General features: G+C 40.0%; 1 protein-coding gene across 1 annotated transcript in view; it reads left to right on the top strand.

Annotated features, from left to right (window-relative positions):
- Positions 1 to 15,687, top strand: part of LOC113990814 (store-operated calcium entry regulator STIMATE) — a 30,250-nt gene that overhangs the window by 5,395 nt on the left and 9,168 nt on the right. The window contains exons 2-3 of the mRNA XM_027726593.2: positions 12,030 to 12,078; positions 13,815 to 13,910. Coding sequence (XP_027582394.2) covers positions 12,030 to 12,078; positions 13,815 to 13,910 — 145 coding nt within the window. The remainder of the gene's footprint in view (positions 1 to 12,029; positions 12,079 to 13,814; positions 13,911 to 15,687) is intronic.

The following is a 15,687-nucleotide window of genomic DNA, read 5'->3' as shown; positions in this document are numbered from 1 at the left end:
TCCTGAGGACCCCCTCAGAAATTTCAAATCACAAGTAGGCTCTTTCATTCTTATGGAATTAGGAGCACTATTGTACTTATTACACACGGGATCACATGCTGTAGAATGCACTTTATCCTTTTTCCTGGAACTTGCCAGATGGATGCAGAACTGGCATTCCACTGTATGTTTGGGAATTACCTAGTAGTAAGCAGCCTGAAATGAGTTTAGGGACCACTTTCAGGTATCACAGCAGGGGGGGTGAATCCCTCTTCAGGTAAAAGAAAACTAGTAAGATGTGCTGTTGAACTATGATAACAGGCAAGGTTTGGGAGGGAGCGAAGGGGGAGCACGTTTGTGAAAAGGAGGAGGTGAAAAGGCTCCCCTGGGACCAGCAGGACTCTCATCGCAGCCAGTGGGTGTTGGGGGCGGCCCCGGGGTCGGGACAGGACCCTGGACAGCTCCAGCGGGGCCGTGTCCTGCCCTCGGCCGGCATCGCACCCTCCCCTCGCCCCGAGAGCTCTCCTGGGATCCAGAGGTGGGTTTTCCTCGAGTGCTGTGGATCTGGAGTAAGTAACACCCTTTCCTGCCGGGCCGTGGGGTTTGCCCGGCTGGCAGAAAGGGGGAGGCAGCTCCCTGCCGGCTGGCCGGGGCCGAGGAGGAAGCAGGATGGGGTGATGGTGGTAGAAATACGTGTTGTCCTCTCCCTCTTTCGAGCCCGTTCCATGGCAATTAGTAACGATCGGTATCTCAGTGCACTGTTATTGTGCAGGTTAAGTGTCTGCTTGTGGCTGCAGGACTCAGAAAAGCCCTGTGAGGTCACTCTGGTCACGGCTAAGTAAATTATGCCTTACAATGATCCAGTGTTTCCTTATCCCCAGATGGTGAGGGATCGCTTGCAGCCCTGGAGTGTGGCTGCTTCTTGTTTGTTTTAAATAAATCATCAACCCTTCCAGTGCCTCTGTGACATCTTGATCCATGTTAGAGACAGAAAGGAGAGATGCACTGTGAGCTGTAGCAGAAAAAAAGAAATATAAACACACGGGTAAATTAGCAAACTAAATTTTTTCTGTTACCATGCTAATATTGTAGTACTCTTTAACATATGAAACAACTAGTTGGGATAAATTATGTCTATTGTGAGCTCTCCAGAAAAAGTCAAATCTTGCTGACAAATTCTGTGCTGTACAAAAGCAACTATTAATAGTGTTAGGATCTGCTCAGCTGAAACCTTTTAAGCAAAGGAAATAACAGGAAATGAATTTAGGAATAACAAGTTTGGAATTGTTTGCTGCACTGAAAACAGAAGACCGATCTTGTATTGTAGCATAGCTAGGTGTCTGCTTTCATTGACAATAGGTGAAACATTTTTTCATAGTATTTGGTCCTACTTGAACTACATTTCCTTGGTTTTTTATTAAAACTACTTGCAAGATGTCTGATTCTTTGTTGGCTGTAGATTGTAATAGCACTTTATTGGTCCTGCTGTCCTGATCATGTTCGGGCCATTAATATTTTAGTGTCACTAACTATCCTTGAAATGCCATGCCAGTAAAAGTTAAGACAATAAAAATAAGGTACCAATTTAGACAAATAATCTGCAGTCTCTAAGTTAGTTGCACTTTTCATGAACAGTTGTCTGATTCCTTACTTTGTCTTGCTGGCTCAGGACATTTTACATTTTCTTATTACTCAGCGGATTGCTGGATATAGTTGCAGACCACATAATAAAATTGTTCTAAGTCTAATTACACGTCATCCACATTATGAAATGTTTAGGAAGAAGGATAAGTTATGTTGACATTTGTAAACTATTAGAATGATAGATTATCCAAAAACTCTGAAGCTGTGTTTAATTAGGACTAACTTCTGGGCTGTTAGCTAGACTGGTGTTTAACTCTGTTTAACACAGTGAATGTCTTCTTGACTAGTGTTTTATAATTAAATCTGTGTGGAGCTGATTTGTGTGGACACACAGTGTGCAGTTTTGCATTCTGTGGTGATATTAATTTCATGGTTAATGAAGTTTGGATTCCTAAAGTGGTATTTAACAAGGTCTTATCTGTGTGGATTTTGTTGATGAAATGAAAAATCAGGTTTTCTTTCTCGTGCCTGCTGGTAGGAAATGATTTGCATTCTCAAAGATTTCTTGATCACAGCAAAATTTATTCCCTGTGAAACTCAGTTTGTTAAATCTCTGTCAGACTGACTTAGCTCAGAGCTTGCACGAGTCTGCTTTTGCAGGTGCTGTGCTCTGGGGATGAGGGTTTGGGGCTTAGTCAGGAATAACTAAACCTCTTTGCACTGATGCTCAAGATACTGAAGTCCTGTTTTTCTACCACTGACCCTGAATCACACATTTTATATGTATTTGTTGTCATAACCTCATACATATGTTGTCATATGTGAGGAAGGTTGAGAATGAAAATGTGCTAAAGTGGATTTACAGTTCAAATTCCTCAAAGCTCACATTCACGGTTCAGATTCATAGTTCCAGATTAAGTTCACAGATGTGAAGAGCTAGAGCAGTGGAAAGTCATCATAAGGGAGGCACTAAGCTTGTTTTTTCTATTGTTCCTGATGGGGTTTTCCTCTAGATGTTGCTGCCTTTTTTTTTTTAATAATCACACATTTCTGTCATTTGAAATGCTTTGGTCATCATCTAAACTTCTGTGACATTTTTGGCTACCCCAGGTTCTAAGCCCAACCATTCCTCCTCTTGTAGTGATTAATGTGTTGACTCACCTGAGAGAAGAGGAAAACTGTGCTGCATTTCCTTGTTTTATCTGGTGGTGGGGCAGTAAATGGAGCTCAGGAGGACTTGAACCCACTGACCTGTGAGCTACAAGGTGCTCAGGACATGGAGTAACTACAAATAGTGTTCATCCTATCAGTTTTGGACAGATTAGCCAGGCACCTCAAATAAGTTGTTTACTTATAGAACAACCTTTGCTTGCTTTTTGTTGTTTCACTGTAGGGTTTTTTTTCCATTTCTCAAAAATACAGAATTTTTCAGTGGAATAAAAATTATTTTAAAATTACAAACAACTATTCACAACTACCAGCATATATCCTCTGTCTCTAATAATTTTTGAAGATACTGTGCCTAAAATTTTAATTCCTTCTTAGAATAATTGCTTTTACTTCCTTCCTGCTGCTATGCAACATCTTCCAGCACACCTTTCTTGCTCTGAGGCAGTGGTGTGACTAATAGCCTATGTTATTTTATATACATAGGATTTAAATGTTTTCTTTGGAAGGTAGTTGTAATGTTAGAAGATGAAATAGTCTAAGGAGCTTTAAAACAGGCAAATGGAAAAAACCACCCTCCTCCATCTGATCTTATAACCTTGAGCTTTCTTATGGCAGCATGTTTTCAGTGCTGGCATTAGATTCTCGTGTTGTTGCAAAGTAAGAAGCTTTTTGCAGGTGGAAGTTTCACCTTGATTTCAGAAATTTAATTTATGCAGTGAATACCTAGTTGTTGGATATGTTATATCAGAGAAGTCTGTATAATTGCCCTCTGACTCTGATGTTACTTGATCATGTGTAAAGAGAATGGATGAAAGGAGGTTGTGTATCTTTTGTCCTTTTTAAAACAGTTGGTGTTATATGAAATGTCTGTCTTGCAATTCAGTGCTTTGATAGTTTCAGCCTAGGAAGACTGAATCTGGTAAGCAAAGCTATTTAGACTTTAAATGGACTGAACATACAATTTATATCTCCTTTTGGCCTCCTTGATTTAACGTATTTGCTGTTTATCCATTTTTTACAAATGGAAACACAGGTTTCCTTTTACATCTTTTTTGTGTGTATCTGAACTTATATTTCAGGTTTGCTTTTTAAAACTGCTATAGTTACTGGCTTGCTTAATATTTTAATGAATGGTGATTGAGTTTTGAGCTGTGCTTTGGCAATTCTGCCTGTTCCCAAGAGCTAGTTTAAAACAACCAGCTTGAATGACTTAAAGTTCATTGATATCTGTTGTCATACTAATAATGTTTTGAAAGCTTCATGTATTATTGAGTGATCTTGTGAATGCTGTACGTGAAAATGGTGTTGTGAATCGTAAATTGCTGCTTAGTGCACATTAATATGGATTGATTCTATTTGTTTTGTGCTAAATAATTCATGTTTCCCAAATGGTTCTTATTTTTTAGCAGGGAAAAAAAAAATCTACTTGAACACATCGGGCTGTACTTTTTAGTTCTCACTGGGTGCTTGTATTGCATGGCAGGGATGGTACAGCTGTTTCTCTGGGAACCTGCCTTTTTTTGGTGGTTGTTTGATGACACCTGGTTCAGAGTATAAAAGTGTTTGCAAGAGAGCTCTGTATTAACCTTCTGAAGCCAATCTCACAGGGATTTTTTCTGGAAGCTTAGATTTGCTTTGCTTTAACTGTCTGATAGGTGTTGAAGAACCAGAGTAGCAAATGCTTCTGGCTCTTAAAGGGCTGGGAAGCTGTGATTTATGAGGCCTTCCAAACAGAGCACACCTTGACCCAACAGTGCCGTGTGTGCTCAGTGCCAAGGTAACAAATGCCCGTCTCTAAGGCTGAATCACATCTTTTAACTTGAATATTTAGACAAATATTTCCTAAGCTACTTGGGCTGTTTACCTGAGAGTTCTTAAGGCAGTTCCTTGCAGCCCTTTATTTTTAGTATTGCAGTGGCTTTGGCCTGTCTTTTGGGAAGCAAAGGGCGGGATGTTTCTGTTTACACAGTGTGTTGTACCTGCATTTGCTGACTTTTAAAGTGCTTCTCTCTCTGGGGAGACAGCAAATAGGTCAGCAATTGAGAGTGAGAACTTCTTTGTCCACTAACTTAGTTCAGCTATTTTAAAAGTAAGCCTTACCTTTAAAAAAAAAGGAAAGGAGAAAAAGCTCCCTGACAATGGCTATTGGTGTGGAATGTCTGGGCCACTGGCTCTGCTAAGACACATTTGTTTCCTTTATGGGCAGCCGAGTTAATGCCCCTGTCAGAGCCACACTATCGTGTGCTGCCAGGATGCATGAGAACAGCCTTGCTGAAATGGTCTTGGTCTGAGTTGTGTGCAGGTGATATGACTTATTTGTGTCTCCCACAGCCAATCTATACAAGCTGAGCGTTTGGAAAAAAAATTTTGAGCTTTAAGTATGTACGTGTTGGGAATAAAGAGCTCACCAGCCTCATAACGCATTTGGCTGCCCTTCCTGAAGCAGCAACACTGTCTGGTTTATTCCAAGCTCAGGTAGCAGGGATTTGATTTGTCCTCTCCTCCCCTGCACTGTGAAGGGGAGTTTCACTTCGTGATAGCAATTCCCTGTGGAATGGCTGTAAAGGTTTAGCTGTCACTAAACCTTTGTGGGGACAAAATTTACCAGTAGGTTTTTAGCTGATTGTGGAAGCAGGGAGGAAGTAAATGCTTATCCAGAGGTAACTTCCAGTAGCTGTAATTCACCAGTGTTTATCCAGAAAGCGCTGCTGCCCATTTGATAAATTCTGTGAAATCCAGTGTTGGCACGTTGTTTTCAGTTGTTTCTGTCATCTGTGTGGATACAAGAGCCCAGGTGAGGTAGCTGGGCTTGACAGATGCTCAGCACTGGGGTATTTAACTTTGCAGTAAAACAGCCCCTTGTTCTCTGCTCTAACAGAAGTGCCACTCAGGCCCCTTTAACTGTCACAAAGGTTTTGCTGCCATAACCACAACGTTATTTTAACTGCTGCCAGTGGACCAGAGAGATAAGGGCTGCAGTTGGCAGGTACCTCAGGCTGTCCAGGCACTGAATCGTTGGTCTGACATGTCTCTGAGTAACAAACTAGCTGGGTCATTAAACTTCATTGTGTCCAGTGTTTCTATAAGTTTTTCCCTGAGTGACCATCTTTAATGGACCAGTTCTTAATTACACTACAGAACCACTGCGGCCAAGGACGGGGTGCAATTAAGAAAAGGCCTTGGCTACTTGCATGGCTAATGGTTTTCTGTCTTACAGAAGTTTTAAAAATCCTTTTTGCAGGGGAGCAAAGCTGTTGGGCTCGTGCACTTGACTGTATGTCAGTCTAATATCAGCTACAACAGAATTTTCCTTTGAGTTGTTCCATAAATTGTTTCATCATGAAGAAACCATGGTTCCTGGTGTCTTTCTCCAGTACAACTGTAACACTGGATATAACTGCAAATCAGTTGTTCTAGTCCAGTATAATTTCTGCTTTAATATAATTGGTGTCTCAACTGTTGAGAAGTCTGGGTCATTAAGCAAAAATGTAATAAAGAATTTTGGGGCTCTTATGTAGGGAAATAAGCAGGGTGTCCTGCATTTGGGCATCTCAGTTATAGTTAACAGGACAAAGAAGAAGGAAGAGTTTGCAGTAGGGCAAAAGTTGAATTATCAAGAGCATTTTCTGGCTGGAGAAATGAACAGTACACCAAAAACACCGGTTCTTATGGCCTTTTTTGCAATCACATTTATTATCTCTCTTTAAGCACAGACAAACACAGAGTTCCTATTTCTTTTTAAACTATGAATAGAGGGAGTTGCTGAGCTCAAAAGTGTCACAAAAGCTTTTGGCAGTCGAATGATGTGTGGTTTGTACCCCTGGGTACCTTTTGTAAAGGCATCGCTGTAGCCTCTTCCCACTAGGCATGTTGTTTCTTGCAAAGTTAATTCTAAAAAGAAAAATTCTATTTTGGGGAAATCTTGTATGTAATCTTATGTAATTTCTTATTGTTCTCTCTTTGCTGCTACCAGGAAAATAATGGGAGGCATAAAGTGAAGCTGCAAGACAAAGCCTCTTAAAAGCTTTGCTTTAATGGGAAAGGGAGGCAAGTTCAAATGTTTAATAAATATCACAGGTAATGTGAAATTCAGTGATAGTTGTTATTCCATGGTGGTGTGAATTTCCAGGAATTGTAGGTGTGCATGTGTTTATTTAGAACAGACATGGTTCCCACTGTTGTGGGAAAACTGTTGATACTAACAAGCAGAACGGTGTTTCTGATGCTCTTCCTAAATGAAATTTAAAAAAAAAAAAATAAATAAAAATCTGGCCTGCATATGTAGTTGACTTTACAAGTTTTTTTACAGGGTTGGAAATTGCAGGTTGAAATTTGTGATGCATATGTTCTGATAGCCAAATGTTCTGAAAATAGCTCAGTTGTCTGGGAGTAGCCGTGTGAAATCCTGTATCTGATTCCGAGTTTGGGTGCTAATTAATGCTTGGTGTAACTTCAGCTGTTAGTCCACACACAGCTTTCTATGGGAAACTTGTCTTGAATGTTGGGAATCACATGAATTAGTGTCAAAGTAACCCTGCAGGTCCCAAGTCTTGCACTAAGAGGGCTGTGTTGGGGGAGCTGTCTGGTTGCAAACACATTATTCGGGAGGCTCAAACTGCAGTGGGGGTCTCACTGTTAAATTCTGTGCATCCACATATGTGTGCATGATTTTCAATTAGCCATGCTTTGGTCCTTTGGTAATTGGCTCAAATCTTGGAACTTTTAAATGTCATAGCACAGAAAAATGGGTTTTAGACTTACAGACCAATTTCTGTTGGAAGGGCCATGCCTGCTCTGACATCCCCTTGCTTGGAGCATCGTCCAGGGAATTTTCAGAGGCTGTGACACTGCAGTCACTGCACCCTCTGTGGGCAACTTGTTGCAGAGCTTAATTTCTCTCATTGGAAATTTTTTACTTCTTTCATGCTGGAATTTCCCTGGCTGCAACTTTACTGGTGCCCATTGCCTGGGCACCTGTGAGAAGGGTCTGATTCTGTCCCTGCTGCAGCTGAACTGTGAGTGTGTGATGTGCAAATGTGACCCTCACCAGCCTTTCCTCCTTTTCCTTTTGGCCAGCTCAGCTGTGGCTCTGCTGAGCTCTGATGACAGAAGTGTGTAGGAGGTTTATGAAGTGAAACATTTGATCACGTGCTTTGTCTGTGACTTTTGAAAAAGTTTTGAGAAGCACTGAAAATACGGGTGAAATTCCCAACTCTCTTCTCAGAAGAGGACATCGAATATGTTGAATATTCCTTAGCTTATTTTACTTTTATGAATTTCAAATTAATGAGCTCAGAGGTATCTTCTTAGATATTTATTGCGGTCGGAAAGATTCTTATTGTGAACTACCAGAACCAACCAACACCTAAGAAGTGCAGTAATACATGAGGTATAGAAACATTTCAAACCTGAGAGGTGCACCAGTTTTGTGCTGCTACAAGAGCAGCCATCCAGAAACTTGGAGTTCTTAAATCCATATTAAAGTTACTCTACATCAGAATATTTGCTGTATGACTTCTTGAGGAGGTGAAGGAGGGAGAGAAAGAAAGGCTGGATTTCTAATACAGATTCAAGTGTTGCTTTTCATAGTGACAATTGGGAGATGATTTACTTTATTTCTTGTCCGTCTTGGCCTTAATTCTTCCCCATGAGTCTTCTGAACTTCTGATTGCAAACCTCCTATGTTAAAGAAAGTGTTAGAAACCCTTCCACAGCACTCTGGCATTAATTATTCCTAGAATTTCAATGAAGTGGGAAGACAATTCAATGAACTTGAATTTTGCATTAGCGATACTGTGCCTTATATGCTTATCTATTATCTGTCCATCTGGCAGCTCACATGCTTGTTGGCAGAAGTGCTTTTATTTCCTTTCCTGAAAAATTCTGGCACCCAGTGTATAAACAAGCAGCACTTCGCTCTTCATTTATAATTCAGCATGAAATTCTGAACATTATTAGTTAATTAATATTAAATCTGGTGGATTCTTGCTGGTGCGAGTGCAGCGCTGGAAGCCGGAGCATATGGAGGCCGAGGAGCCGCCAGATTGGGATCCATCTGTCAACTGACACACACGAGCTTGTGGGGGGGCAGAGGAACTGCCAGGAGAAATTGGGACTGGGGCTGAGAGCAGCTACAGTCCTCACATGTTCTGGGGGAGGGCCACTGGAAGAATTGCTTTCCCCTGCCCAGTTTGGATAGATGCTTAAAAAATGTACAGAATCTTTGTTGGAAAAACACGCTGGCTTTTTGTTCTAAAATTAGTGTATTAATAGCAAATGTGCCAAGGACCCCGAGCTATCCAGTGTGGTCACCTACAGCCTCCTGGGTTTTTGCTCAGTTTACTTACTGGGAAGGCCCAGATTCTGCATAAGGGGTTTGTTGGGAAGTACCTGGTAGTATCTGTGTATGCCAGAAATACCTGGTGCTCACAGACACACTGCAAGGGGCTGGGCTGAGAAAACAGCACTTTCATGTATGGGCTTTCTGTTACTGCTGCAAGATACTAATTCCTTACTCATCCCAAAGACAGACCAAAGATAACAGGGAAGAGGAAACCTTTCCACTAAGGATGGGTTTTATACATGAGTTTTCCTTCCTTCTGGCCAAGGTTCACTGTCACTCACCAGCTCCTTCAATGTAAGTCTCGAAAAATAACTATTTAGGCTCTTATTGCAGAAATTCTCTCTTATAAAAAAATTAAGCCCCAATTCCCCTCCAACCTTTGAAATTGCAGAGATTTGGACTTCAAAAAGCACAAACCACAGCAGGTGCAGTCAGGCAAAAACATCAACAGGTATCTTAACCTGTTTCTCCAGGTACTAGGGATGAATTCCAGTCTGACACAGGATGCCAGGTGTAAGTCATGCTTGCCCAGCTTACAAGCTTTTAAACCACATTCTGGTTTCTGAACCAATCACAACTTTAAAAAAAAAAAGATCTACTGGGCTTTCAAGTGAAAAGGTACATATTCAGCACATAGCACCTCCTAAAGCATTTGCACAGATTGTCTCATTTAATTTGGGGAGATAGAAGTTGGTGGTGTGATCAGTACATTCCCAAAAGACAACTGAGAGGCTTTCAAAGTTAACTCTCCTGTTTATTGTTAACTCAAATGAAATGTGTTTTCAGAGCTGGCCAGAGAAACACAGACCTCGAGTCTGTTTCTCAGTAGGGATGACATTTGAAATGGTATTAGTTGAGTTGGGTTTGAATATCTTCTTCCAAAATGAATTTTTGTGAATTCTTTAAGGAAATTAATGAATCCACAGGTTTATAGAACTTCACTGCAATAAAAGCCAAAAAACTAAGTTTGGAATTCACCCCTCCCCAAAATATGCCCATCTTACCAGTTTAATTCCATTTTGTGTGCAGAAAAGCATCTTGCACTAACTCCACAGTAAACTGAAACTTCTGTTCCTTGCATTTGTTTTGTGATGCTTTTTGGCTTCCTGTTGTTATACAAAAGAGCCACTAATTAAAGTAATCCATAGTGTGACTAGGGAGGACTTGTCATAAATAACAAACTGGTTAACTTGGCTGGGTGTTGCTCATTTTTAACAGAAGTTTTGTATTTCTGTCATGCTGTTCACGGAGAAAACTGCTGGCAAATGTTGCTATTACAACTTTATCTTTGGTGTAAATGTACAGTCTTTTCCTCTTGTCACTTTTTAATTTCCCATGTTTTTCCCTGCTGCCAGAAGCAGTGACAGACAGTGAGATGGCAGGTTGGGAGCTTGGCGCTCCCTGCAAGTGCTGCCCCTCCAGCTTGGAAGTGATTCATTCAGCTTTTTATTTATTTAAAGGCATTTAGGTCACTATGTTAATGCTGTATAGTATGAGGACAGTTGCCTCTCAGGAAATTGCCTTACTTGTAAAAAAATTGTGATTGGTTCAGAAACCAGAATGTGGTTTAAAAGCTTGTAAGCTGGGCAAGCATGACTTACACACAGCATCCTGTGTCAGACTGGAATTCATCCCTAGTACCTGGAGAAACAGGTTAAGATAGATACCTGTTGATGTTTTTGCCTGACTGCACCTGCTGTGGTTTGTGCTTTTTGAAGTCCAAATCTCTGCGATTTCAAAGGTTGGAGGGGAACTGGGGCTTAATTTTTTTATAAGAGAGAATTTCTGCAATAAGAGCCTAAATAGTTATTTTTCGAGACTTACATTGAAGGAGCTGGTGAGTGACAGTGAACCTTGGCCAGAAGGAAGGAAAACCCATATATAAAACCCATCCTTAGTGGAAAGGTTTCCTCTTCCCTGTTGTCTTTGGTCTGTCTTTGGGATGAGTAAGGAATTAGTGTCTTGCAGCAGTAACAGAAAATAAGTTTGTGGTCCAACCCATGGCAGGGCTGAGTGTGTGTTCCCAGTAGGGAAAAAGGTTTTCTTGCCCAGGAGTTAGAAATGGGATTTCCTAAGAAGATAGGACAGCTGCAGATCAGACAGTACAAATGTATGGACAAACCACTGTTTACAACTGAGCAACTATTTTTATCCCCTTGCCTCTCTATTTTCCTACACTTGTTCCTTCATGAGTCATCTAGGTCCTTCCCCATGGACCTGGGCAGGGTGTGAGAAGAGCTTTCTATCAGACACCCAAACAATTTGTATTATAAACTGTATGAAAATCAAAATAAACAAACTTACAGGGGGTTTTTTGCCTTTGTTATAATCGGCATTAATTTTACTACGATTTTTTTGGAGTTTTTAATATGTAACAATTATCACCCTTTTTTTTGAAGGGATTATCTGACTAAAAAACATCTGTCCTGCTTTCCTTTTGCAATTCAGTTTGCCCACAAAAGTCTTGTCATACACAAAGATACTTTGTCAGAGAATATATTTGTCTTCCTATTAATTGACTTAATTTATCTGATAATATTGCCCCATACTGCAAGAATACTTTCCAATTTGACTTTTGGACTCCAGTGAGCAAAAGAAACAGCTTTTTCTAATCCCTGCTTTCCTGTCAGAAATTAAACTTCCTGGATGGACCATTGTAAAAGCTCAGACTGATGGAATGGTGGTGGGACGTGGATTATTGTCCCATGTGAGGTCTACTGGCACTCAGAGGAGGGAGCTGCAGAAACTCGAAGGTGATGGAAGGGAACCAGTTTCTTTAAACATGGATCCTTGGAGATTGATAAAGTGTGGTAGTGAAAGATCCAAGTTATCAAAGAATGTAACATTTCTGCAAGATGATTTGCTTTCCTTTTTCTATATTTATTTTTTTTTTTGGCTTTGGGAGTTGCTGATTGTCTTCAATTAATTTTTGTTTTATTTTTTTTCTTCTTAGTAAAGCGCTTCAGAGAACCAAAGCACGAAAGACGTCCCTGGAGGATATGGTGGGTTTCTGCAGGCTTTATTCTGAATTTTTGTTCGTCTCTTGCATGTTTTAGAAATTGAAGGGACGATTGTTTGCATGTGATGATTAAAACAGAGAAAAGCGATGGCAAGAAATTGGTAACTGACAGTGAGGAACCAGAAAAGTTACCAGAATACATGAGTCAGTGAAAAGTTACCTTCTGTGTCTTTTCTGGTGAGTCCTTTCTTGCTAAACCCTTCCAGGAATCTCTACAGAGATGTTCATTTAGACATAAAGCTTCAGGTTGTGGTTCCTCCTGAACATGGAAACTTAGAGTTGCCCTAAGGTTTGTCTGAACATCCACAAACTTAAATAAGCTTACAGGAAGCTCTCAGCTGGGCTTAAACAGAACTCCATGTTCTGTAGCTATCTTACTGTGTATCAAATAGAAAACAGTATGATAAAAGATAGAAATACATCAGCCATAAAAGAATGCAAGGTATAAAAAGTGTATTGGTGTTTATTACATTTTAAAAGTTCCTGGGTTGAAGCAATGCAACATCAGCTGTACCAGTTTTTAGACTGGTGTAAATGTTAGGTTGTTATTCTGCTTGTTGAAGGTTTCAGTGGTTTAAATTCACCTCATAGGGTGCTGCTTTTCAAACTTATCCTGACCTTTATTTTATTGAAAAAATAAATGCAAAATCTTTGTGTGCTACAGTCTACCTCAGCCTGAAATTCTGACAAGTGCAGTGATAGCCCTTAATTTGTAAGCAAAGAATCTTGTTCTGGAACTCAAGTATTGTTATTTTTAGCTTGGCACACTGATTAGATAAGTAACTCCCTGGCTTCCTGCCTCATCTCCAACACTCTGCTTTCTGTGTCGTGCAGTGAATGAAGAGAAGGAGCTTTAAGACAAAGTTATCAGGGAGAGTAGATGAATTCAGGCATGAAATGTCATTTGGGTCTGTTGGGGTGTTTGGATCTTTTTAGACGTGGGAACAACAGGCAAAATGGGTGTTGCTCTGTATAAAGAACACACTCTTGCCTGCAGAATACTTTTGTTATGATTCCTATATTTAACATCTAATAAAATGCCCACTGAAAGTTTTGGTTTTGTGCAAAGGGTGATGGTAAAAGAATGGTAAGGGTCAGAGTCAATACTGAATCAGTATCTAAATGGGGTATTTATATTTCCCTTTAAGTGGCAAACGACTTTCTCTCTGGCTTTGTCATCTGCTTTGAAGATAATGCTGTCAGGGTTGGAATTCTGCAGTGTGTTTTAAGCTGTTGTACTACAGATAAAATTCGGTGAAACCACTTCATGCTTTCAGATAAAAAATACGTTGGCTTTTAAATAAAATACTATAGATAAAGAACTCATTAGCCAACTATTAAATTGTTCACCCACAAGCCTGTGATGAGGATTTTATTTTTGTCTGTGGCATAAACTTGCTAAAAATGTATAAACATGAAAGGCCCAAAATACCTAGAGAGGCCAGGATACTCATTGTTTCCCAGGGGTTATTAAAGACTTAGCTAGATTTATTGAGGATTAACTCATGGATAATGCATGTGATACCAAGAGGATATCCACAGACTTTAAATTTACAGGGGTAGGTTTCAAGTTAATATGATTTGGGTTATTGTTAGCAGTATTCAAGAAAAAACAGGGGCAGAATTTGAAATGGAATGTTGTTAAATAAGCTAAATACCCGACACCTTTATCATGTAAACAGTTTTGTATGTCTTAAAAGCTGTTTTTACTCTCCACAGGTTTTTAGATACTTCCAAGCAAGCCATAGGGATGTTGTTCATCCACTTTGCAAATGTCTATTTATCAGACCTTACAGAAGAAGACCCCTGTTCACTGTGAGTGTTTCATTTTAGAATGATTGGTCTTTGTGGAAGTTCTGTAGCTGAGTTTGATGGTGCATGTGGATGGTAGGGTAAGGTAGAACTGAAAAACCAGTTTTCATTCTAAAAATCAATCACTTTCAAAAGCATGTGGTTTAAGCTTAGTTAATAATCAAGGATCGGAGTTCTGCTCTTTAAATTCATGGCTGGCAGGATTCTGGGCTGTATATAGATATTTTAGACCAAGGGCAAAGTCTTACTGCTTCTCCCTCTGCAGTCAGTGAGTGAGGATTTGGGATGCACATTGTAGTACGAGTCTGTTTACTGAAGGAGGTTCTGGGACCAGAGGAAATGAGTATCCAGTTGTGCCCACTGACCTCCGAGTGCTCTGCTCACTGTGTTAAAGCCAAGCTCACACACAAAGGCAGGTTGCTTTCAGTGTTCTTTAGCAAAAATCATTTGTGCTTCTACTTTCTTCTAAGCTTTGCATTTGCTGCTGCAGCATTGTTTTCGTTTTGTTAAGACTGGGAAATCCTGCTCAGCAGTCAGGCACTCACAGCAGAAATTAATTTTGCAATGTCACGCTTGGAGCGCTGTGACTAAACAGATGAACATTGCACTGTAGTGTGTTAAACCTGAAGATTTGATGACTAAGACCCCATCAGGCTCTTTACAGGAGCTCCTGAAGCAAATGGTAATTGTTTGGGTTTGTTCTTGATAAGACTCAGGCTCGAAGTAGCTACACAGTCCTGGTAATGGAAGCTGTGAAATTACTTTTAAAAAACCCAGTAATTTGCCTTTTAGGACCAATCCAGTCCCTTCAGTGGCAACTGCTCACTTGTTGTCCTTTGCTAAACAAAGGAGACACACAGCTCAAGGAATATGCTTGTGTTGCTGCACAAGCCTGTTTTATTTCCTTTATTCCCCCTTGGTTTCTTTTGTGTTCCTACAGGCTATAAATGCACAAGGAAAACACAACTTTCCCTCTTCCCAGCACAGAGCGTTTTGGTAGGGAAATTGCATTTATTTTAACACATTAACTGTAAAGTTTGAGTTATAACGATGACAGTTTCAGTAATACCAGGCATCATTGTAGGGATTTTCCTTGCTTACAGATTTAAGAATTTCCTGACAGATTTAAAAACTGGCAGGTGAAAATTGCTTTCGTTCCCCTTTTATAACTCAAAGTATACATTCAAGTGAGCTCCCCGAAGCATGTCAAAAATTATCAGTGCTTAAAGGTAAAGCACAAGAGTTTATTACAGTATTTTAAAAATACCTTTGTGCTGTGTACTGTGTCTTCAAAATAAAGGGTTTACTGACAAGTGCATTCTCTCCTGCAGTCTGCATAATTTTATTTTCAAATGCCACTTTAATGTAAGTGTAACATGACACAAAACAAGAGAGTGAGGTTATCCACTGTTCTCAGGATAACAGAAATTACAATGTGCAGCTGTATAATTTCTCAGACAAGGGTGTAGGTTCTTTTTAGCAGAAAAAATACCATGTAATACTACCCAAAGCTGCTTTCCTGTCTTAGGAAAAATATATATAAAATTTGAAAGTGGGTCAAAACTAGCGACTAAAAGCAACATTTCTGTCTGTGACTTGCAATAATAATAATTTTACTCAGCAAATTCAAGCTTGGGTAGTTTTCTGTTCCTTCCTGCTTTGTAGCTTTTGGGTTCTTTTCAGAACAAAACCAGAAAATGTAGTTTTAGAAAACACTGTAGTTCAGAGCTTGGAGAGAACCACAACTGGAAGTTGCCATTTGTTAGTTGGGGGATGTAGT

Source organism: Pipra filicauda, unplaced genomic scaffold (genome assembly GCF_003945595.2).
Source record: "Pipra filicauda isolate LSUMZ 115617 unplaced genomic scaffold, ASM394559v2 scaffold103_size3290846_pilon, whole genome shotgun sequence".
In the NCBI taxonomy this organism is placed as follows: Eukaryota; Metazoa; Chordata; class Aves; order Passeriformes; family Pipridae; genus Pipra; species Pipra filicauda.
This window is presented reverse-complemented; position numbering and strand designations above follow the sequence as displayed.